The sequence below is a fragment of the Coregonus lavaretus genome, assembly GCF_964263955.1.
Source record: "Coregonus lavaretus genome assembly, chromosome: 15".
In the NCBI taxonomy this organism is placed as follows: domain Eukaryota; kingdom Metazoa; phylum Chordata; class Actinopteri; order Salmoniformes; family Salmonidae; genus Coregonus; species Coregonus lavaretus.
In genome coordinates, this window is record NC_140002.1 from 25,457,859 (window position 1) to 25,481,043 (window position 23,185).

The following is a 23,185-nucleotide window of genomic DNA, read 5'->3' on the forward strand; positions in this document are numbered from 1 at the left end:
TGGGATTCGAAATGGTTGGTGATCTCTGTTTGTTAACTTGGTTTTCAAATACTTTCGAAAGGCAGGGCAGGATGTATATAGGTCTATAACAGTTTGGATCTAGAGTGTCACCCCCTTTGAAGAGGGGGATGACCACGGCAGCTTTCCAATCTCTGGGGATCTCAGACATTACGAAAGAGAGGTTGAACAGGCTAGTAATAGGGGCTAATTTTAGAAAGAAACGGTCCAGATTGTCTAGCCCAGCTGATTTGTAGGGGTCCAGATTTTGCAGCTCTTTCTGAACATCAGCTGTCTGAATTTGTGTGAAGGAGAAGCCGAGTTGGCCTCAGTGCAGTGGGCAGTTGGGAGGAGGTGCTCTTATTCTCCATGGACTTTAAAGTGTCCCAAAACTTTTTGGAGTTAGTGCTACAGGATGCAAATTTCTGTTTGAAAAAGTTAGCCTTTGCTTTCCTAACTGATTGTGTATATTGGTTCCTGACTTCCCTGAAAAGTTGCATATCGCGGGGGCTGTTCGATGCTAATGCAGTACGCCACAGGATGTTTTTGTGCTGGTCAAGGGCAGTCAAGTCTGAGGAGAACCAGGGGCTATATCTGTTCTTAGTTCTGAATTTTTTGAATGGGGCATGCTTATTTAAGATTGAGAGGAAAGCACTTTTAAAGAACAACCAGGCATCCTCTACTGACGGAATGAGGTCAATATCCATCCAGGATACCCGGGCCAGGTCAATTAGAAAGGCCTGCTCGCTAAAGGGTTTTACGGAGCGTTTGACAGTGATGAGGGGTGGTCGTTTGACCGCGGACCCATTACGGACGCAGGCAATAAGGCAGTGATCACTGAGATCCTGGTTGAAGACAGCAGAGGTGTATTTAGAGGGTCAATTTGTCAGGATGATATCTATGAGGGTGCCCATGTTTACAGATTTAGGGTAGTACCTGGTAGGTTCGTTGATAATTTATGGTGTCCAGGGCACAGCTCGGGGCTGAGGGGGGTCTGCAGCAAGAGGCAACAGTGAGAGACTTATTTCTGGAAAGGTGGATTTTTAGAAGTAGAAGCTCAATCTGTTTGGGCACAGACCTGGATAGTATGATAGAGCTCTGCAGGCTCTCTCTAAAGTAGATTGCAACCCCTCCCCCTTTGGCAGTTCCATCTAGACAGAAAATGTTGTAGTTGGGGATGGAAATGTCTGAATTTTTGGTGGCCTTCCTAAGCCAGGATTCAGACACTGCTAGAACATCAGGGTTGGCGGAGTGTGCTAACGCAGTGAATAACTCAAACTTAGGGAGGAGGCTTCTGATGTTAACGTGCAAGAAACCAAGGCTTTTACGGTTACAGAAGTCAACAAATGATAACGCCTGGGGAGTAGGAGTGATACTGGGGGCTACAGGGCCTGGGTTAACCTCTACATCACCAGAGGAACAGAGGAGGAGTAGAATAAGGATACGGCTAAAGGCTTTAAGAACTGTTATTCTAGTGCGCTGGGTACAGAGAAAAAAAAAGATTTCAGGGCGTTGTAGAATAGATACAGGGCATTATGTACAGACAAGGATATGGAAGGATATGAGTACAGTGGAGGTAAACCTAAGCGTTGGGTAACGATGAAAGAGATAGCATCACTGGAGGCACTGATTGAGTCGGTCTCCGCGTGTATGGGGGGTGGGACAGCTATCTCACTAGAGGCACGGCTTGCGTGTGCTAGCGGGCCAGGGCTAGCAGATGGATCTTCGTGGTCGACGTCGTAACCGGAAGCCTGTTGAAACCACATCAGATGATTTTGTCGGCAGACCAGTCGTTGGATCGGCGGGGCTCCGTGTCAACACTAGGAGGTCCCGTCCGGTTGACAGAGGTAGATAGCCGGGAGATAGGCCTGGCTCGATGCTAGCTCAAGGCTAACTGGTGCTTGCTAAGGGGCAATGGTAATTAGCCAACGACAACAGCCATTCGGTTGCAGCTAGCTAGTTGCGATGATCCGGCGCTAGGGTCCAGTGATTCCGGCAGAAAATCTGATATGCTCTGGGTGGATAGCACGCTGTGGCAGACAAATTGTCGCTGTGCAGGCTGGTGGGTAGTGCAGGCCACGGACAATGGTGAAGACGCTAACGGTGGCTAATAGCAAGTAGCTAGCTAGCTGGCTACCACAGCCATTCAGTTGCAGCTAGACTAGTTTCAGCTTAAGGTTCTTGATAAAAGTTATAAAGAAATAATAGAATCCTTTCCACGTTGAGTGAGGCGGGTTGCAGGAAAGTATATTTAGTTAAAGAATGAAAAGTTCAAATTTTGAAATATATACAAAATAGAAAAAAAAACTAAAAACTGGCTATTTACACAAGGACACTACAGAAAACACGACCGCACTGCTACGCCATCTTGGATCACTATTGACAACATAACTGACTGTAATATGATCTGAATATATGATCTGAATATTGGAGCTATGTCTAGTGTTTGTCTCTCACCTCGTTCCACTGTGGTTCAGTGGTGTCTCTGAAGACGCGGGTCTTGGCCTTGCTGACAAAGTAGCCATAGGAATCCACCTCCAGGGTACAGTACAGATCTAAACAGGACACAGAAACACAGGGGAGTTAGAAATCACAGTGAGTGGATCTAAAATAAGCATCAATTTGACTTTTTACACTGTCACGTTACAGCCTTTTTCAAAAATTGATTAAATTGTTTTTTGTCCTCAATCTACACACAATGCCCCATAATGACAAAGCAAAAACCAAGTAAAAGACCAAGTCTATATTATGGCAATAACAGCTCAAATAAGCAAAGAGAAACGACAGTCCATCATTACTTTAAGACATGAAGGTCAGTCAATACAGAACATTTCAAGAACTTTGAAAGTGTATTCAAGTGCAGTGGCAAAAAGGATCAGGCGCTATGATGAAACTTGCTCTCATGAGGACCGCCACAGGAATGGAAGACCCAGAGTTACCAGCCTCAGAAATTGCAGCCCAAATAAATGCTTCACAGAGTTCAAGTAACAGACACATCAACTGTTCATAGGAGACTGTGAATCAGGCCTTCATGGTCGAACTGCTGCAAAGAAACCACTACTAAAGGACACCAATAAGAAGAAGAGACTTGCTTTGGCCAAGAAACACGAGCAATGGACATTAGACCGGTGGAAATGTGTCCTTTGGTCTGGAGTCCAAATTTGAGATTTTTGGTTCCAACCGCTGTGTCTTTGTGAGACGCGGTGTGGGTGAACGGATGATCTCCGCATGTGTATTTCTCACCGTAAAGCATGGAGGAGGAGGTGTTATGGTGTGGGGGTGCTTTGCTGGTGTCACTGTCTCGTGATTGATTTAAAATTCAAGGCACACTTAACCAGCATGGCTACCACAGCGATTCGCCATCCCATCTGGTTTGGGCTAAGTGGGACTATCATTTGTTTTTCAACAGGACAACGACCTAACACACCTCCAGGCTGTGTAAGGACCATTTTACCAAGAAGGAGAGTGCTGCATCAGATGACCTGGCCTTCACAATCCCCCAACCTCAACCAAATTGAGATGGTTTGGGATGAGTCGGACAGCATAGTGAAGGAAAAGCAGCCAACAAGTGCTAAGCATATGTGGGAACTCCTTCAAAAGCATTCCAGGTGAAGCTGGTTGAGAGAATGCCAAGAGTGTGCAAAGCTGTCATCAAGGCAAATGGTGGCTATTTGAAGAATCTCAAATATAAAATATATTTTGATTTGTTTAACACTTTTTTGGTTACTACACGATTCCATATGTGTTATTTCATAGTTTTGATGTCTTCACTATTATTCTACAATGTAGAAAATAGTAAAAATAAAGAGTGAGTAGGTGTGTCCAAACTTTGGACTGGTACTGTATATTTATTACTGGTATAATGTGGGGTTAGCAATGTCCTTTTGGTAAATTACTACCTGGCATTGATTATAGAGGGTTATCTGTTAATTTCCTGTTCAGAGAATTGACGGGCAATGTGATACGTTCAAGAGCGCATTATTTATTCAGTGTACGGGAATAGTTTCTTATCCTGGTTGGACATACCTGTTCATATCCCAGATAGTATTTATGCTAAAAGTATAGTTGCACCGTTATTGACATGTGTGCTTAAGCTTATTTATGTGTGTGTAGCATCTGAAGACGTTTAGATGTTAATTCATGCTGTTGAATGTTAATTGAACAGGATGTGAAAGGGCTTCTTCCCATTGGTCAGATGCATGATGGGTATTGGTATTTAAACCCTGTCTTTTCTGTGTTTGAGTACAGACAGAGACAGACAGGGTAAGATCGGCATGATGCCGGATACAGGAATGATTGAAGCCTGGCATTTCTTTTGAGTTGATTAGGCCTACTTTTTGTTCATAGTCCTGTTTATTTGTTTTTGTAAATAATTGTACAGTCGCCGGCTTATTATCTTCACGTTTGCTAATAAAAGCCGCTGTCGAGGAAAGAAAAACCACATCTTCCTCATATGCCTCCTCACTGTTCCAATCCAACCACATGGTCAACCTCACAGGGGGGCTAACTGACCATCTGGGGGTGTTTTCAAAATGGAGTCATGTTTTAATAATTACACAACATCTGCCACATGGGTGATTTAACAAAGTGAGAGGAAGGGGACCTGTCACAGCACCACGATCATCTCAACTCTGACACTAACTACTGTCTGTATCAGTTCATAAGTCAAAGACTACCTCTCAAAGTGCACCCTATTTACTGCACAGTGCACTACTGTTGACCAGAGACTTATGGGCCCTGGTCAAAAAGCTCTGGTCAAAAGTAGGGCACTATAGGGATTAGGGTGCATTTGATACGCAGCATATATTTGGTACGCAGCATATTTGAGATTCAAGACTACTGGGAAATAGATAGTACTGTACATATTTGGACATAGGCCTAGTGTGCTGCTCCATTGAAGTGAGTTCACAGAGAGTTAGAACAGGGTAGTTTATCACTGTTAATGACCACAGAAATAGCATTTGGCTCTGTTAAGAGAATAACCATTTCGGAAGCACAACTCCCCACTGTGTCAGATTTACACCTCTGTTCCCCAGCAAGTTATGACATAGTGTGTAAACCAAAAACCACTAAGGGAAACATTCATACTCCTGGACCACTTATAGATTTATCTAGAAGGTTATTTTCCCTCCAAATCTGAAATAGGTTTATATGCCTGGGCCTGAAATCCTGCAATAAAAAACAGGACCAGAGGGAACATATTTAGCCTCATTTTAATTTGTCCTAGCTAGTAGTGTTGCCAGAGGAGAATTCAGAAATGGGACACGAGGAAGTGATGGAGAGCTGGCGACTGAAGGTGATTTGTTGAATAAGCCCTGAGGGCTGTCATTTCATTGGCAGGCCTCTTCCTACCCTTGTATAAGGGGTTGAATCTGGTGGTCAGTGAGGGGTCTGAGCGAGGTCACACACACACAGACTACAGGGGTTCACGGATACTGTCCTGACTCTGTCCAGATGACCTGGAAGTTGACCCCTTCCCTTTGTGTGTGTGTTTGTCCTCTTTCCTAATCCTAACCTGCAGCTGTGTGTTCAGTGGTAGGTGAAACAGTAGGCAGGAAAACTGAGAGACTAAAACAGTTATGCTGTTTCACCAGGAATTCAACTAAAAATGTGTTTGATAAAAAAATTCTGTTCCCAAGTACTCCCACAAATAAAAAAAAAGAGACATGTGATCATGTCTCAATGTGTCTCAAGGTATGAAATTATTATTATGTTCAAACACAATCTCTTTTTGGGCTTAGTTGTGGTCAATTTGCAGTGTACCAATTATTATATTATTTTCCGGCCCACCGACCAACTGCTCCGACAAAGATCGGCCAGCAGGCTGAATCTAGTTGCCTACCCCGGACTTAAAGCAATCAGTATATCTAGACTCTGGAAGAACAACAAGACCGAGAGACAGGGAGAGGGAGAGGGAGAGGGAGAGGGAGAGGGAGAGGGAGAGGGAGAGGGAGAGGGAGAGGGAGAGAGACAGGGAGAGAGAGAGGGAGAGGGAGAGGGAGAGAGACAGGGAGAGGGAGAGGGAGAGAGACAGGGAGAGGGTTTGTTTGCTTTATAGTGTGTGTGTGTGTCTCCCTTCCCTCTGTGTGTTTTCCAACCACTGCATACCTCCCAAACACATATCCTTATTGTAACATGATGAATCTAATGCTTTATTTAGAACATATTGGAAGAAAGCGGAATTCAAAAGGAACATTATGAAGAAGGAAACTGTATAATCAAATAATTTTTCATTGGATCAAGAATGATAACACTAATAAAAGGAGTAAAGGGAAAACTGTTGAATGAGAAAATCATGCAGAGCGCTGGATAACATTAAGCATTAGAGAGGAAGAGATGAGAAAATCTATCCTATACATAGAGTACTAGTTCAAAACTCCAATATGATATTTTACTGTATATGTGTTGTGTTATTATAATGCTGTAAGAAACCACCAAATCTCCATCTTATAGATGTGTTATTATAATGCTGTAAGAAACCACCAAATCTTCATCTTATAGATGTGTTATTATAATGCTGTAAGAAACCACCAAATCTCCATCTTATAGATGTGTTATTATAATGTTCAGTGGTGTAGAAGATAACAACACCTTTATTCTAGGTCAATGTTATCCCCGCATTTTTTTATCATATTCTTTTGGGGAACCAGTACACTTCTAGATTCTTCCTCTGACCCCCTTCTGAAATGTTGCCCTGAGCTGAAATTGAACTCTGCTTCCTATTGGAGGAAACTGTGTGTGGCAACAGTGATAAGACCGTTTTAATAGGACATGTTTGTACATACTGCAGTTCCTAAAAACAACCCTGAGAGGATATTTTTGACTCCAGTACTGTGTGTCTTAATCATATTGTAATGACTGTAGGAGCCATATGTTGTAGTGTGCTATTGGCTACTGATTATTATACATACACACAATCCCACCAACACACAGGCACTCTTATGCAAGGGAGCAAATGGGTGACAGATGAATTGTACACAAACAATAAGCCCTAAAGGCAGAATCAGAGCAATACAAAATGTAAGCACTTAGACCAGGGAAGCCGACAATAAAACAAAACATTAAATGACAGATGGTCTCCAGTCTCCATAATGTCCCTTTTCTAAAGAATCAGGGGATTTCCTAACAAACTAAGACCTCTCTATAAGACTTGTGTTCCAAACGGCATCATACACAGACAAACACGTTTGTACCAGTACTTTCTTTATTACAAGTCAACCAACATAATATCTTTGACTATATCACCGGTTCCAATCCAAGTGCCAATGTGATTTAGCAAACTCCAGGTGACGCTATGCTTAGATGTCATGAAAATAGAGCTCTTTGGCCGAGTACACCAATCCCCCATATATTGTTTTGTTACTATATATATATATATATATATATATATATACACACACAGTGAGGGAAAAAAGTATTTGATCCCCTGCTGATTTTGTACGTTTTCCCACTGACAAAGAAATTATCAGTCTATAATATTAATGGTAGGTTTATTTGAACAGTGAGAGACAGAATAACAACAAAAAAATCCAGAAAAACGCATGTCAAAAATGTTATAACTTGATTTGCATTTTAATGAGGGAAATAAGTATTTGACCCCCTCTCAATCAGACAGATTTTTGGCTCCCAGGTGTCTTTTATATAGGTAACAAGCTGAGATTAGGAGCACACTCTTAAAGGGAGTGCTCCTAATCTCAGTTTGTTACCTGTATAAAAGACACCTGTCCACAGAAGCAATCAATCAATCCGATTCCAAACTCTCCACCATGGCCAAGACCAAAGAGCTCTCCAAGGATGTCAGGGACACGATTGTAGACCTACACAAGGCTGGAATGGGCTACAAGACCATTGCCAAGCAGCTTGGTGAGAAGGTGACAACAGTTGGTGCGATTATTCGCAAATGGAAGAAACACAAAATAACTTTCAATCTCCCTCGGCCTGGGGCTCCATGCAAGATCTCACCTCGTGGAGTTGCAATGATCATGAGAATGGTGAGGAATCAGCCCAGAACTACACGGGAGGATCTTGTCAATGATCTCAAGGCACCTGGGACCATAGTCACCAAGAAAACAATTGGTAACACATTACGCCATGAAGGACTTAAATCCTGCAGCCTCCGCAAGGTCCCCCTACTCAAGAAAGCACATATACAGGGCCGTCTGAAGTTTGCCAATGAACATCTAAATGATTCAGAGGAGAACTGGGTGAAAGTGTTGTGGTCAGATGAGACCAAAATGGAGCTCTTTGGCATCAACTCAACTCGTCGTGGTTGGAGGAGGAGGAATGCTGCCTATGACCCCAAGAACACCATCCCCACCGTCTAACATGGAGGTGGAAACATTATGCGAAGGGGGGGGGTTTCTGCTAAGGGGACAGGACAACTTCACTGCATCAAAGGGACGATGGACGGGGCCATGTACCGTCAAATCTTGGGTGAGAACCTCCTTCCCTCAACCAGGGCATTGAAAATGGGTCGTGGATGGGTATTCCAGCATGACAATGACCCAAAACACACGGCCAAGGCAATAAAGGAGTGGCTCAAAAAGAAGCACATTAAGGTCCTGGAGTGGCCTAGCCAGTCTCCAGACCTTAATCCCATAGAAAATCTGTGGAGGGAGCTGAAGGTTTGAGTTGCCAAATGTCAGCCTCGAAACCTTAATGACTTGGGGAAGAACTGCAAAGAGGAGTGGGACAAAATCCCTCCTGAGATGATACACAAAAAAAATGTATGCACGCATGACTGTAAGTCGCTTTGGATAAAAGCGTCTGCTAAATGGCATATTATTATTTATATTATTATGTGTGCAAACCTGGTGGCCAACTACAAGAAATGTCTGACCCTGTGATTGCCAACAAGGGTTTTGCCACCAAGTACTAAGTAATGTTTTGCAGAGGGGTCAAATACTTATTTCCCTCATTAAAATGCAAATCAATTTATAGCATTTTTGACATGCGTTTTTCTGGATTTCTTTGTTGTTATTCTGTCTCTCACTGTTCAAATAAACCTACCATTAAAATTATATCTTTGTCAGTGGGCAACTGTCACCTTCTCACCAAGCTGCTTGGCGATGGTCTTGTAGCCCATTCCAGCCTTGTGTAGGTCTACAATCTTGTCCCTGACATCCTTGGAGAGCTCTTTGGTCTTGGCCATGGTTGAGAGTTTGGAATCTGATTGATTGATTGCTTCTGTGGACAGGTGTCTTAAACAGGTAACAAGATGAGATTAGGAGCACTCCCTTTAAGAGTGTGCTCCTAATCTCAGCTCGTTACCTGTATAAAAGACACCTGGGAGCCAGAAATCTTTCTGATTGAGAGGGGGTCAAATACTTATTTCCCTCATTAAAATGCAAATCAATTTATAACATTTTTTACATGCGTTTTTCTGGATTTTTTTGTTGTTATTCTGTCTCTCACTGTTCAAATAAACCTACCATTAAAATTATAGACTGATAATTTCTTTGTCAGTGGGCAAACGTACAAAATCAGCAGGGGATCAAATACTTTTTTCCCTCACTGTATATATACATAACATTCTATTGGTTGCAACATTTTTGTGAAATAATGTACATTGAAAAATTATACGTTTTGAATCAAGCGTTGTTTTGTGTATAAGTTCATAAACCAGGTGCCATTGAGTCGGTACATCAAAAATCTCTTCCCAACTATTTTGCAATGTCAATTTTTTGGTCCTTAAATGAAACTGGTATACTTTTTTACTTATCACAATTTTCTTTAGCCAATTTTGGTCTTTAATGCAGGGCCGACTGACAAGTTCCTTACTTTGTCCCCCTTCCACTTGCCTCTTCCATTGTTGCGGTAATGCTCCAATTAGTTGGTTGTCATTTTGAGTAGAGCAGACATTTCCATATATTTTTGTTAGCTGCGTGTGTGACATAACTTCACCAGTCCTATTTATGATATCATTTACAAAGATGCTACCTTTTTCTAAACATTTTTTCCAAAAATAGTTTTTTAAAATCAATTAGTATATTTGAGTTTAACCATAATATTTGTTGTAATATTTGTTACGTCTTTTCTGGTGGATTAAACTGAAATTGCAAACAACTTTCTATGGCTTGTTTTAAAAATAGCAATATTTTGGAGATTATTTCATTTTCAAATAACCGAAAGTGAGAGGTTGTAATCTGAATAAAGGGAAAAAGGCCATTCTTGAACATGGAGTGAGACATTATTACTAATCTGCTAGAGAACCAGTTCAGAGTTAAGTATAACTTTTGAATGACTGAAGCCTTCAGTGAGAGGTCTAATGCTTTAATAGTTAATCATTTCTGCCCTCCGAATTCATAATAATTATATAAATAGGCCAATTTAATTTTGTCTGGCTTGCCGTTCCAAATAAAATGGAATATGTCTTGCTCATATAATTTAAAAAAACAAGTCGCTAGGTGTAGGCAAGGCCATAAGCAAATAGGTAAACTGGGATATGACTAAAGAGTTAATTAGGGTGATTTTTCCACAAATAGACAGGTATTTTCCTTTCCACGGTAGCAAGATCTTATCTATTTTTGTATAATAATATCCGACAATACCTTTTTAATTCTAAGCGCTATGCACTTTGCTATAATTTTTGCATCACAGCACTGAAGTGTAAGGGGCCTCCAATTTTTTTAATGGACTGGATCTTTATATTTACCACAAGGGGTTCTGTTTCAGTAATAATTAAATCAGATGTTCTTGTTGAGTATCTGATAATCTTCCATATTTATAGGAATGGTTAAAACATGCTAATAACGGTCCTCTGAGTACATAAAAAAAGGTTTGGTATACCTCAACTGGTATGCCATCCAGCCCTGGATTTTTCCCTGACTTAAAGGCTTTAATTGCATCAAGAAGTTCCTCCTCTGTAATTTGGCCTTCACATGAGTCTTTCTGTACAGCTGTTAATTTTACATTATTAATAGGAAAACAATCCTTACAATTAACTTTGTTTAGTGGAGATAGGGAGGAGACTGAAACGAAAAGATAAGCTTAAAGTACTTTGCTTCCTCTTTCAAAATATAGTTTGGTGAATCATGGGTGACTCCATTTGTAACAAGTTTCAGTAAATTATTTTTGGTAGCATTTCTATGTTGAAGATTAAAAAAAGAATTTGGTGAATTTTTCCCCATATTCAATCCAGTTTGCTTAATTTTTTTAAATAATACATTACACTTGATCTTTCTTGAATAAGTTCATCCATTTCTTTTTGTTTTTCCTCTAATGTATTCTGTGCCTCTATGGTATTGTTTTTATTGCTATATATCTGTACTGTTAGTCCCTCTATTTCCTTTCTTAATATGGATTATTTTAACTTAAATTGCTTTGTTTTAAAGAGGAGTAATGAATTGCATGGCCTCTAAAGGCACATTTAAAACTGTCCCATACAATAAGGGGATCTGCTGTACCAATGTTATAAACGAAAAAGTCAGTTATTCATTCTTCTGTCCTGTTTAAAAACAAGTCGTCATCCAATAGGCTTTCATTAAATGTCCAATATCCTCGCCCACGTGGAAATTCTGTAAGAGTAATGTATATGCCAATTATTCGCTGGTCTGACCGCATTCTGTCCCCTATCAACACTTTTTGAACATTTGGTGCCAGCGAGAATGACATAAGAAAGTAATCAAGACGACTAGCTTGATTGAGTCTCTGCCATGTATATCTCACTAGGTAAGGATATTTAAGCCTCCATATATCCACTAATTCCATTACAGTGCATTCGGAAAGTATGCAGACCCCTTGACCTTTTCTACATTTTGTTACGTTACAGCCTTATTCTAACATTGATTAAATCAATGTTTTCCTCAACAACCTACACACAATACCCCATAATGACAAAACAAAAACAGGTTAATATTTGTTTCAATGTTATTAAAAATAAAAACAGAAATACCTTATTTACATAAGTATTCAGACCCTTTGCGATGAGACTCGAAATTGAGCTCAGGTGTATCCTGTTTCCATTGATCATCCTTGAGATGTTTCTACAACTTGATTGGAGTCGATTTGTGGTATATTCAATTGATTGGACATGATTTGGAAAAGCACACAACTGTCTATATAAGGTCCCACATATGACAGTCAATTGTCCGTAGAGCTCCGAGACAGGATTGTGTCGAGGCACAGATCTGGGGAAGGGTACCAAAACATTCCTGCAGCATTGAAGGTCCCCAAGAACACAGTGGCCTCCATCATTCTTAAATGGAAGAAATCTGGAACCACCAAGACTGAGCAATCGGGGGAGAAGGGCCTAGGTCAGAGATGTGACCAAAATCCAGATGGTCACTCTGAAAGAGCTCCAGAGTTCCTCTGTGGAGATGGGAGAACCTTCCAGAAGGACAACCATCTCTGCAGCACTCCACCAATCAGGCCTTTATGGTAGAGTGGCCAGGCGGAAGCCACTCCTCAGTAAAAGGCACATGACAGCCCGCTTGGAGTTTGACAAAAGGCACCTGAAGACTCTCAGACCACGAGAAACAAGATTCCCTGGTCTGATGAAACCGAGATTGAACTCTTTGGCCTGATTGCCAAGCGTCATCGTCTGGAGGAAACCTGGCACCATCCCTACGGTGAAGCATTGTGGTGGCAACATCATGCTGTGGAGATGTTTTTCAGTGGCAGGAACTGGGAGACTAGTCAGGATCGAGGGAAAGATGAACAGAGCAGATCCTTGATGAAAACCTGCTCAGGACCTCAGACTGGGGCGAAGGTTTACCTTCCAACAGGACAACGACCCTAAGCAGCCAAGTCAACGCAGGAGCGGCTTCGGGACAAGTCTCTGAATGTCCTTGAGTGGCCCAGCCAGAGCCCGGACTTGAACCCGATCGAACATCTCTGGAGAGTCCTGAAAATAGCTGTGCAGCGATGCTCCCCATCCAACCTGACAGAGATTGAGAGGATCTGCAGAGAAGAATAGGAGAAACTCCCCAAATACAGGTGTGCCAAGCTTGTAGCGTCATACCCAAGAAGACTCGAGGCTGTAATCGCTGCTAAAGGTGCTTCAACAAAGTACTGAGTAAAGGGTCTTCCTTATGTAAATGTAATATATTTCCGTTGTTTTGTTTTTTTATACATTTGCAACATTTCTAAAAACCTGTTTTTGCTTTGCCATTATGGGGTATTGTGTGTAGATTGATGAGGGGGGATAAAATGACTCAATCCATTTTAGAATAAGGCAAAATGTGGAAAAAGTCAAGGGGTCTGAATACTTTCCGAATATCCCATATATTTTTTGTATTTTTATTATATTTTTTGGGGGGTACTTTTTAACATTTTCTCCTACATTTTGTGATATCCAATTGGTAGTTACAGTCTTGTCCCATCGCTGCAACTCCTGTAGTACTCGGGAGAGGCAAAGGTCGAGAGCCATGCATCCTCCGAAACACGACCCTGCCAAGCCGCACCGCTTCTTGACACACTGTTCGCTTAATTCGGAAAGTCAGCCGCACCAATGTGTCAGAGGAAACTGTACAACTGGCAACCATGTCAGCGTGCATGTGCCCGGCCCGCCACAGGAGTCGCTAGAGCGCGATGGGACAAGGACATCCCGGCCGCCCAAACCCTCCCATAACCCGGACGATGCTGGGCCAATTGTGCGCAGCCTCATGGGTCTCCTGGTCGCGGCTGGCTGTGACACAGCCTGGGATCGAACCCAGGTCTATAGTGACGCCTCAAGCGCTGCGATGCAGTGCCTTAGATTGCAGCGCCACCCGGGAGTCCCTTTATATCCCATATCTGCACCAAATTGAAAGCTCTCTCCGTCACAACTCCTGCTCACAGACACACATGGGCTTTGGCATTTGCAACCATTTTCCTCCAGACTTTTCCAAACACAAAAACACACACCCCACCTTCCATCACAATACACCCACACATACCCACATACTGTGCCTTCTATGTCTTATGTTTGCTGTGTTTTTATCCCTACCATGTTGATTCCTACCTAATTTCGGGCTTTTAAGTACTTCTGTGTTCCAGTTCCTTATATTTGAAGATGTATTATTTCAATAATTATCCTTTCTTCTAATGCTGTCTTTTATCTATTTATAAATACTATGAATAGAAAGTCGAATACTAATTATTTTACAACATTCCCTATTTTGAATGTTATAGTGTATTTGTAGTTTATTTCTTTATCAAGTGTTCTTTATCAAATCCCTACCATGGATAGTATTGGGTGTTCCATTATTCGACTCCTCTATGGGAACTTGCCATTATTTAGAATAGCCATGGAGTAGTCTTGGTGTCTCGGAACAGTTGGTTATCAATGTACAGTTTATCGACTACAAGAGATACACGTTTCCCCTTAAGTCTATTCACCTTGAAGAGTGGGTACAGAACTTTGCGCCGTTCTGTAATTTCCTTCGGGAACTGATCATTCAATCCAATTTCCGTGCCAGTGAGTCATTTGCCCAGGCTATTAACCATTATTTTATCTTTAAAAAAAGCAAATATGGCAACGATTGGGCGCTCGTATCGCTGTCCGAAACGGTGTACATGTTCAAATGTGATTTTGTCGACAGTATCACCTGGGATCTGTAGCGCTTTCATGCTCTTCACCCTCCTTTTCTTTAATACCAGTAAGTACCAGATTTTATCACATGGATCTAGTCTGTATTCCAAGTAATGCTTCTCTCAGAAACATGTTCTCCTTTTTAAGTGTTAATTAACGTCCGTTTCAATAGTATTGACTGTACCTTTCTCCATTATCGCAGCTTTTTCGTCACTCATTTTGAGGCTCACCTTTTTCTCCTTAATTTCTTTACTGACAAGTTCAATACATCCAATTTATTATTTATTGATTTTAGCAGGTCGGTTTCCACTCTTACCGTACCAGGTGGTGAAAAACATTAATAATCGGTGTCTGTCGAGGAATCTCATAGTTTTCGCTTGGAGTTTGGTTCTCAATTTTTTCCCTGGTTCCTCTCCGACATGTTTTGACCTCGACTGCGTTCATAATATTTATCAATAAACTTCTCTAGCTTTATACGTTTTTGGGGGTTATTATCCAGCTTGAATGTTATTGCCCGTGAGTAAATGGATCAGTGTAGTGCTACTATTTAGTCCGTTTTAGAGATAATGAACACTGCCATCTTCAGTCCACCATCACACTTCCCTTCAGGGTTTTCCCTCTGTTTTTTTGTCCCTGTGCTGAACAGGGTGTCAGGGAGGGAAGGAGGGACGGAGCTTATGGGGTTATTTTGCTTCCAGTGGAGGCTAGGAGGCTAGGAGGCTGAAACTAGGCCACAAGTGAATCTTCCAGCAAGACAATATCCCCAAACACAAATCAAAATCCACAAAGAAATGGTTATTGACTACAAAATCAACATTGGCCACCTCAGTCAAACCTGTGGTGTGAATTGAAGAGGGCAGTCCATAAGCGCAGACGAAGGATATCAAGGATCTGGAAAGATTTTGTATGGAGGAATGGTCTAAGATTTACATTTACATTTTAGTCATTTAGCAGACGCTCTTATCCAGAGCGACTTACAGTTAGTGCATACATTTTTATTTTTTATTTTTTTTCATACCCCCTGTGGGAATCAAACCCACAACCCTGGCGTTGCAAACGCTATGCTCTATCAACTGAGCTACATCCCTGCCGGCCATTCCCTCCCCTACCCTGGACGACGCTGGGCCAATTGCGCGCCGCCCCATGGGTCTCCAGGTCGCGGCCGGCTACGACAGAGCCTGGATTCGAACCAGGATCTCTAGTGGCACAGCTAGCACTGCGATGCGATGCAGTGCCTTAGACCACTGCGCCACTCGGGAGACTAGATCCCTCCCAATGTGTTCTCCAATCTCATAAAACATTTTAGAAAAATGCTCAGTGTCGTTATCCTCACAAGGAGAGGGTGCTGGAGTATTGAAAACGAGAATCCAACTATTTTGACCATTATCTTTTTTGTATTACTTGTTTAAAAAATAAACAATTCAGCGCAAATGTATTAGTATAAAATAATATTTAAAAAATAAAAAATTAGCATACAATATATCTCAGTACTTGTTTTTATTTTATACAGTCTTTTTTACTTATCTTTATCAAGGGATCCAACAATTGCGGAGCCCACCGTAGGTGACGTCACTGCATCGTTATGCTAGCTACGACTAGCTACCATCCGATACATAGACAGGAGACACTCTACCCATGGAGGAGTGTTTAGACTAAAAGGGCACATCTTACATTACAGAGGGCAGCCTCCACCAGAACAATGCCATTGTAACCATACTCATTCGTCTCCCACATATCAGAGGGGCATGACAATGGTTCAGTCCACTGAGAAAACGGAGGGAAAAGTAAAACCAAACCACTTCCACATCCCTCTCTGTTCTGGAGAGGATCAAACAGGCTTTCAGTGGAGACAGCGTTTCAATTTTTTTCCAATCCATTACACAAGAAAATCTATTTCTGAAGCTTTCATAAAGTACACTACAGTACAGGCTGTCATGGTAACTGAGGCAGAGGTTGGGTGTTTTTTTCTCCTGTGGTAATATTTGAACGGGTGCTTCTTCTGTAACAGGCAGTAGAGTGTGTTCAGTGGCGCGGCAGCTGTCTGGTACAGACATATCTGAGCCACTCTAGGTCTCTCTGACATATCACCCTGATAACACATACAGGCACTCAGGGCTATCACACACACGCACGCACTGGGCAGGGTGTGTCTGGAGGGAGGGAGGGAGGGAGGGAGGGAGGGAGGGAGGGAGACGCAGGGAGGGAGAGAGAGAAAGAGAGACGGACGCAGTGAGAGAGAGAGAGAGAGAGAGAGAGAGAGAGAGAGAGAGAGAGAGAGAGAGAGAGAGAGAGAGAGAGAGAGAGAGAGAGAGAGACGGACACAGTGAGAGAGAGAGAGCGAGAGAGAGCGAGAGAGAGAGAGAAAAAGAGCGAGAAAAAGAGAGCGAGCGATAGGGAGAGAGAGACAGAGAGAGATAAAAAGCTTATCCTGGCCTTCACCGTCCGTGTGTGTGTCCCTTGAGGGCCCGACTGTGGCTGTGTAGGGGCCACTCTGTTCCCGTCAGCTCTCTTTATGGAGTAGCTGTGTCCCTGACAGCCCCTAGCATCAAAGCAGCCACAGGAATGTGACTACGGTCCAGAGCTGCTCCTCAGGGACTGGCCCTGTTGCGCTCTCTCTCTCTCTACCGCTCTACCTCCAGCAGATTACTGCTGGCAGGCAGCATTGCTGCGAGAAAGAATGTTGACTCTAAGATGGCAACCACCTCACTCTCTCCCATTTAACCAGCCGATACAGTTACTATTAGAAGTTATAACTTTAGAATTATCGACAGCGAGAATGAATGGTGCTAGTCAAGGGACAATTGAGGACTGAACAAATATACCTGACTCTGTAAATAACAATCTCATCTAAAGCCCCACACATACAAACCAATTATGTATATTTATTTAGACTTTTGTTACTTTCTTTGCTTTCAGGCCTACAGGGAATGGGTATCTAGTCATTGCAGGGGGAGGGCACGGGGGATTGGGGGGAGACTCAGGGGATGGATGGTGGGAGAGGGACTGATAAGCAACCTTGGTTGCTGGGTGGGATAGGAAGGGGTGGGAGGCATGCTTTCTTTAGGGTGCAGAGGGACGATGCGGGCGGGTGGATGGGGACTGAGGGGGGTGGAATGGGTCATGGTTATCTTTATATGCATTTCTTTGATTGTTTTTGTACCTGTAACCCCCCTTCTGAAAGAGAAAAATGACTAAAATAAATAAAAAGTTAGTCAAAAAAATGTAAACACATATCCGTTACTCTAAATCCTTAACCATTAGGGGGATTAAATAATACCTGACCCTGTTTCAATGGTAGAGGGTAACTTCTACCTCTGTGCTGGGGGTCTGTTTTGTGGCTTTTTGTAAAAGGCTTTACTTTGGGAAAGACAACCAGTGTGCAGGGACAGACAGGGGGAAACCTAACCTCTTTCTCGCTGTAATCTTATTGTTCTCTGTTGTGATGCGACACAAGCTGTAAATGATACGCTCTAACCATCATGACACACACCCACCAACAGACGGGTGGTGATGAGCAGATGCCGAATGGTGATGAGCAGTATAAGCCAAGTATGATGGAGAGACACTTACTGGCTGACTCTTTGAAGCCTTTGGCAGAGTGGACAATCACATGGAGGAATCCATACAGGCCTGGGGTCTCCTCATCTGAAACACACAACACAACACAGTTAGTCACTGTCTGTCACACTCATTATCAGTGACCTGGATGTGGCCTGGGACAACACATTCTCATTACCTCGAGGGTGTGTCAAATGGCACCCTTTTCCCTATATAGTGCAGTACTTTTGACCAGGGTCCATGGTGTGTGTGTTAGTGTGCGTGTGTGAGGTATTCTTTCAGGTAGATACTTTTTCAGATAAACTAAAGCCCCATGTGAAAGCAGGAAGATGAGAGGATTCTATAGCACACACTGTTACCTTCAAAAAGAGGAAAAGAAGAAAAAAAAAAAATTTTTTTTTTACAAAGAATCAAAAAAATGAAAAAAAAAAATAAAGTCTAGTCATAGACTGTTCTCTCTGCTACCGCACGGCAAGCGGTACCGGAGTGCCAAGTCTAGGTCCAAAAGACTTCTCAACAGCTTCTACCCCCAAGCCATAAGACTCCTGAACAGCTAATCATGGCTACCCGGACTATTTGCACTGCCCCCCCACCCCATCCTTTTTACGCTGCTGCTACTCTGTTAAGTATTTATGCATAGTCACTTTAACTCTACCCACATGTACATATTACCTCAACTACCTCAACTAGCCGGTGCCCCCGCACATTGACTATGCAACGGTACAACGGTACCCCCCTGTATATATAGCCTCCCTACTGTCACTTTATTTTACTGTATATATAGCCTCCCTACGGTCACTTTATTTTACTTCTGCTCTTTTTTTCTCAACACTTTTTTGTTGTTGTTTTATTCTTACTTTTTTGTTTAAAATAAATGCACTGTTGGTTAAGGGCTGTAAGTAAGCATTTCACTGTAATGTCTGCACCTGTTGTATTCGGCGCATGTGACCAATAAATTTTGATTTGATTTGATTTGATTTGATGTCACACACACTGACACGAGTGTTGCGTTCGAGACCATCTAAAGCGAGACCGATTCAAGACCAAGACCTGAGCAAATCGAGTCCGAATCAAGACCAAAACTGTGAGGGGGACGAGGGGTCAGAGAAAAATGTGAGTCCAATTCAAGATCATGATTGTAATTTTGTCAAATCGCCACCATAGGAGTTCAAAATATTTCAGTGTTCATATTTCAGAAAAACATATGGATTCTTTAGACACTCAGAACGGTGAAAGAAATGCATGCTGAGGGGGCACTCTACAAATTAGTACTAACCCAAACACAGTGGGTTAGGGCCTTCTATGCCTTCAGAGAAGGGCTAAGGATTTATAAAAATAGTTGTAGTTTTAAAATCATCTTTTCAATAATATTTCAATGATTTCTAATGATATTATTATTTTCAATGGTATTCTGATTTAATCTCTTCAGTTTTTGTTGGAAAGGAAAGGGTTAATACTGAAGAGAAAAAAAGATCCGATCAGAATTTTTCTTTGGTGGTCTCTGGAGAGATAAATATAGCTAGCTAAGTCAGCCATTGGCTAGGCAATCAGAAGCTAGATAGAAGGCATCTGCCATTCAACTGTATTAGTTTGATGCGTGATTTGAAGGAGTCAGGTGCAGGAGGGTAAATCACAGTATACAGAGTTTATTCCTTAATCCAGCGTAACCAGTCCAGTGCGCAAAACAGGCGCACTGGAACAAACATGCACACGGGGAAAATACCCCGGCAATACAAAATACTGAGCTCAACCGAGCTACTAATCCTCACAATGAACAACCACCCACAAGGACAAGGGGGCAGAGGGAACACTTAAACACGTACTAATGAGGGGAATATGTGTGTTATTGACAAGACAAATGGAATGATGAGATATGGAGCGGCAGTGGCTAGAAAGCCGGTGACGACGAACGCCGAAGCCTGCCCGAACAAGGAGGGGAGGCAGCATCGGAGGAAGTCGTGACAATTAGAGCAGAATTTTGAAGTGACAGTGGAATCAACCAATCACATTTTGACTTGTAATGGGTGGGACCGTTTTTACAAAAACATATGAAAACTTCTGCCTTCTTGAAGGCTGACAGGTCCCTGCACAATAGCAAGCAGTAGTTTTCCTAGGATCTAGTTAGCTTTTGTTGTAGGCTAGTTTGCAGCGGTTGCAGCAGGTGTTATTGAAAAGGATGTTGTTGCTAATTTGTTAGCATTGCCCTTTTCAAGATCAACTTTCAACAAGAAGTTACATTTAAAATCATCATAATCTGGAACTGTTTTTTTATTGCAGCGCACTTGCTGTTGTTAGCTAGCTCTTTGAAAATAACTCTATGTATGAAACATTATTGCATTTAAAATGGTAGCATCCACATGAACGTAGAAGTTTAGAAACATTATTCTATTCTTATTTACAATAAAAGTGTCTCCAAAATATAAAAATGCTTTATATACCATTAATTTCTACTGGGCAAAGAAATATCTGAAACACATCCAAATAAAACAGCAAATGCATCCAACAAGTTTGTAGCGTCACAAGCTTGATGTACAGTGCATTTGGAAAATATTCAGACCACTTCCCTTTTTCCACATTTTGTTACGTTACAGCCTTATTCTAAAATGGATTAAATAAAATAAAATCCCTCAATCTACACAAAATACCCCATAATGACAAAGCTAAAACAGGTTTATAAATCTTAGCAAATGTATAAATAATAACAAACAGAAATACTTTTACATAAAGTATTCAGACCCTTTGCTATGAGACTCGAAATTGAGCTCAGGTGCATCGGTTTCCATTGATCATCCTTGAGATGTTTCTACAATTTGATTGGAGTCCACCTGTGGTAAATTCAATTGATTGGACATGATTTGGAAAGACACACCTGTTTATATCAGGTCCCACAGTTGACAGTGCATGTCAGAGCAAAAATCAAGCCATGAGGTCGAAGAAATTGTCCGTAGAGCTCCGAGACAGGATTGTGTCGAGGCACAGATCTGGGGAAGGGTACCAAAACATTTCTGCAGCATTGAAGGTCCCCCCCCAAAAAAGTGGCCTCCATCATTCTTAAATGGAACTCTTCCTAGAGCTGGCCGCCCGGCCAAACTGAACAATCGAGGGAGAAGAGCCTTGGTCAGGGAGGTGATGGTCACTCTGACAGAGCTCCAGTTCCTCTGTGGAGAAGGGAGAACCTTCCAGAAGGACAACAATCTCTGCAGCACTCCACCAATCAGGCCTTTATGGTAGAGTGGCCAGACGGAAACCACTCCTCAGTAAAAGGCACATGACAGCCCACTTGGAGTTTGCCAAAAGGAACCTAAAGGATTCTCAGACCATGAGAAACAGACAAGACAACGCAGGACTGGCTTTGGGGACATGTCTCTGAATGTCCTTAAGTGGCCCAGCCAGAGCCCGGACATGAACCCAATCGAACATCTCTGGAGACTTGAAAATAGCTGTGCAGCGACACTCCCCATCCAACCTGACAGAGCTTGAGAGGATCTGCAGAGAAGAAATGGGAGAAACTCCCCAAATACAGGTGTGCCAAGCTTGTAGCGTCATACCCAAGACATGAGGCTGTAATCGCTGCCAAAGGTGCATCAACAAAGTACTGAGTAAAGGGTCTGAATACTTATATAAATGTGATATATATTTATATATTTCTTATTCTAAAAAACTGTTTTTGCTTTGCAATTATGGGGTATTGTGTGTAGATTGATTTAATCCACTGTAACGTAACAAAATGTGGAAAAAGTCAAGGGGTCTGAATACCTTCCAAATGCACTGTAATACTTGCGTGCTAGGAATATGGGACAAAATACTAAACTTTAACTACTTTAATACACATATACACTGAGTGTACAAAACATTCCCATGGCAAAGACTGACCAGGTGAATCCAGGTGAAAGCTATGATCCCTTATTGATGTCACTTGTTAAATCCACCAATGCCTGAAAGAGACACACACACGAACACACGCATAGCGTGTCCAGACAGTGTACAGTCGTGGTCAAAGGTTTGAGAATGACACAAGTATTGGTCTTCAAGTATTGGGAAGCTATGATCCCTTATTGATGTCACTTGTTAGATCCACTTCAATCAGTGTAGATAAAGGGGAGGAGACAGGTTAAAGAAGAATATTTATGCCTTGAGACAATTGAGACATGGATTATGTACAGTACCAGTCAAAGGTTTGGACACACCTACTCATTCAAAGGTTTTTCTTTATTTTTTTACTATTTTCTACATTGTAGAATAATAGTGAAGACATCAATACTATGAAATAACACATATGGAATCATGTAGTAACCAAAAAAGTGTTAAACAAATCAAAATATATTTTATATTTGAGTAACTACCCTTTGCCTTGATGACAGCTTTGCACACTCTTGCCATTCTCTCAACCAACTCAGTAAAATCTTAGAAATTGTTGCACGTTGCATTTATATTTTTGTTCAGTAAACATAATTGGCTGAAACTGGAGCAGGCCTGTTTGGAGATCCCCGCAGGCCCACCGGGTCACGCCCTGGACAGGTACTGAGCCCTGGACAAACAATATGTCACGTGTATGTATGGTGCTATGGACTGTATGTGTACAGTCGTGGTCAAAAGTTTTGAGAATGACACAAGTATTGGTCTTCACAAAGTTTGCTGCTTCAGTGTTTTTAGATATTTTTGTCAGATGTTACTATGGTATACTGAAGTATAATTACAAGCATTCCATACGTGTCAAAGGCTTTTATTGACAATTACATTAAGTTTATGCAAAGAGTCAATATTTGCAGTGTTGACCCTTCTTTTTCAAGACCTCTGCAATCCGCCCTGGCATGCTGTCAATTAACTTCTGGGCCACATCCTGACTGATGGCAGCCCATTCTTGCATAATCAATGCTTGGAGTTTGTCAGAATTTGTGGGTTTTTGTTTGTCCCCCCGCCTCTTGAGGATTGACCACAAGTTCTCAATGGGATTAAGGTCTGGGGAGTTTCCTGGCCATGGAACCAACATTTCAATGTTTTGTTCCCCGAGCCACTCAGTTATCACTTTTGCCTTATGGCAAGGTGCTCCATCATGCTGGAAAAGGCATTGTTCGTCATCAAACTGTTCTTGGATGGTTGGAAGAAGTTGCTCTCGGA

General features: G+C 42.0%; 1 protein-coding gene across 2 annotated transcripts in view; it reads right to left on the minus strand.

Moving 5' to 3' along the window:
* The window catches only part of LOC311142373 (active breakpoint cluster region-related protein-like), a 239,152-nt gene that overhangs the window by 73,003 nt on the left and 142,964 nt on the right, over nt 1-23,185 (minus strand). For both annotated transcript variants that reach the window (XM_084178019.1, XM_084178018.1), the window contains exons 14-15: nt 18,080-18,154; nt 2,455-2,552 (exon numbers count right to left, since the gene is read on the minus strand). In XM_084178019.1, the coding sequence (XP_084034145.1) occupies nt 2,455-2,552; nt 18,080-18,154 (173 nt within the window). The remainder of the gene's footprint in view (nt 1-2,454; nt 2,553-18,079; nt 18,155-23,185) is intronic.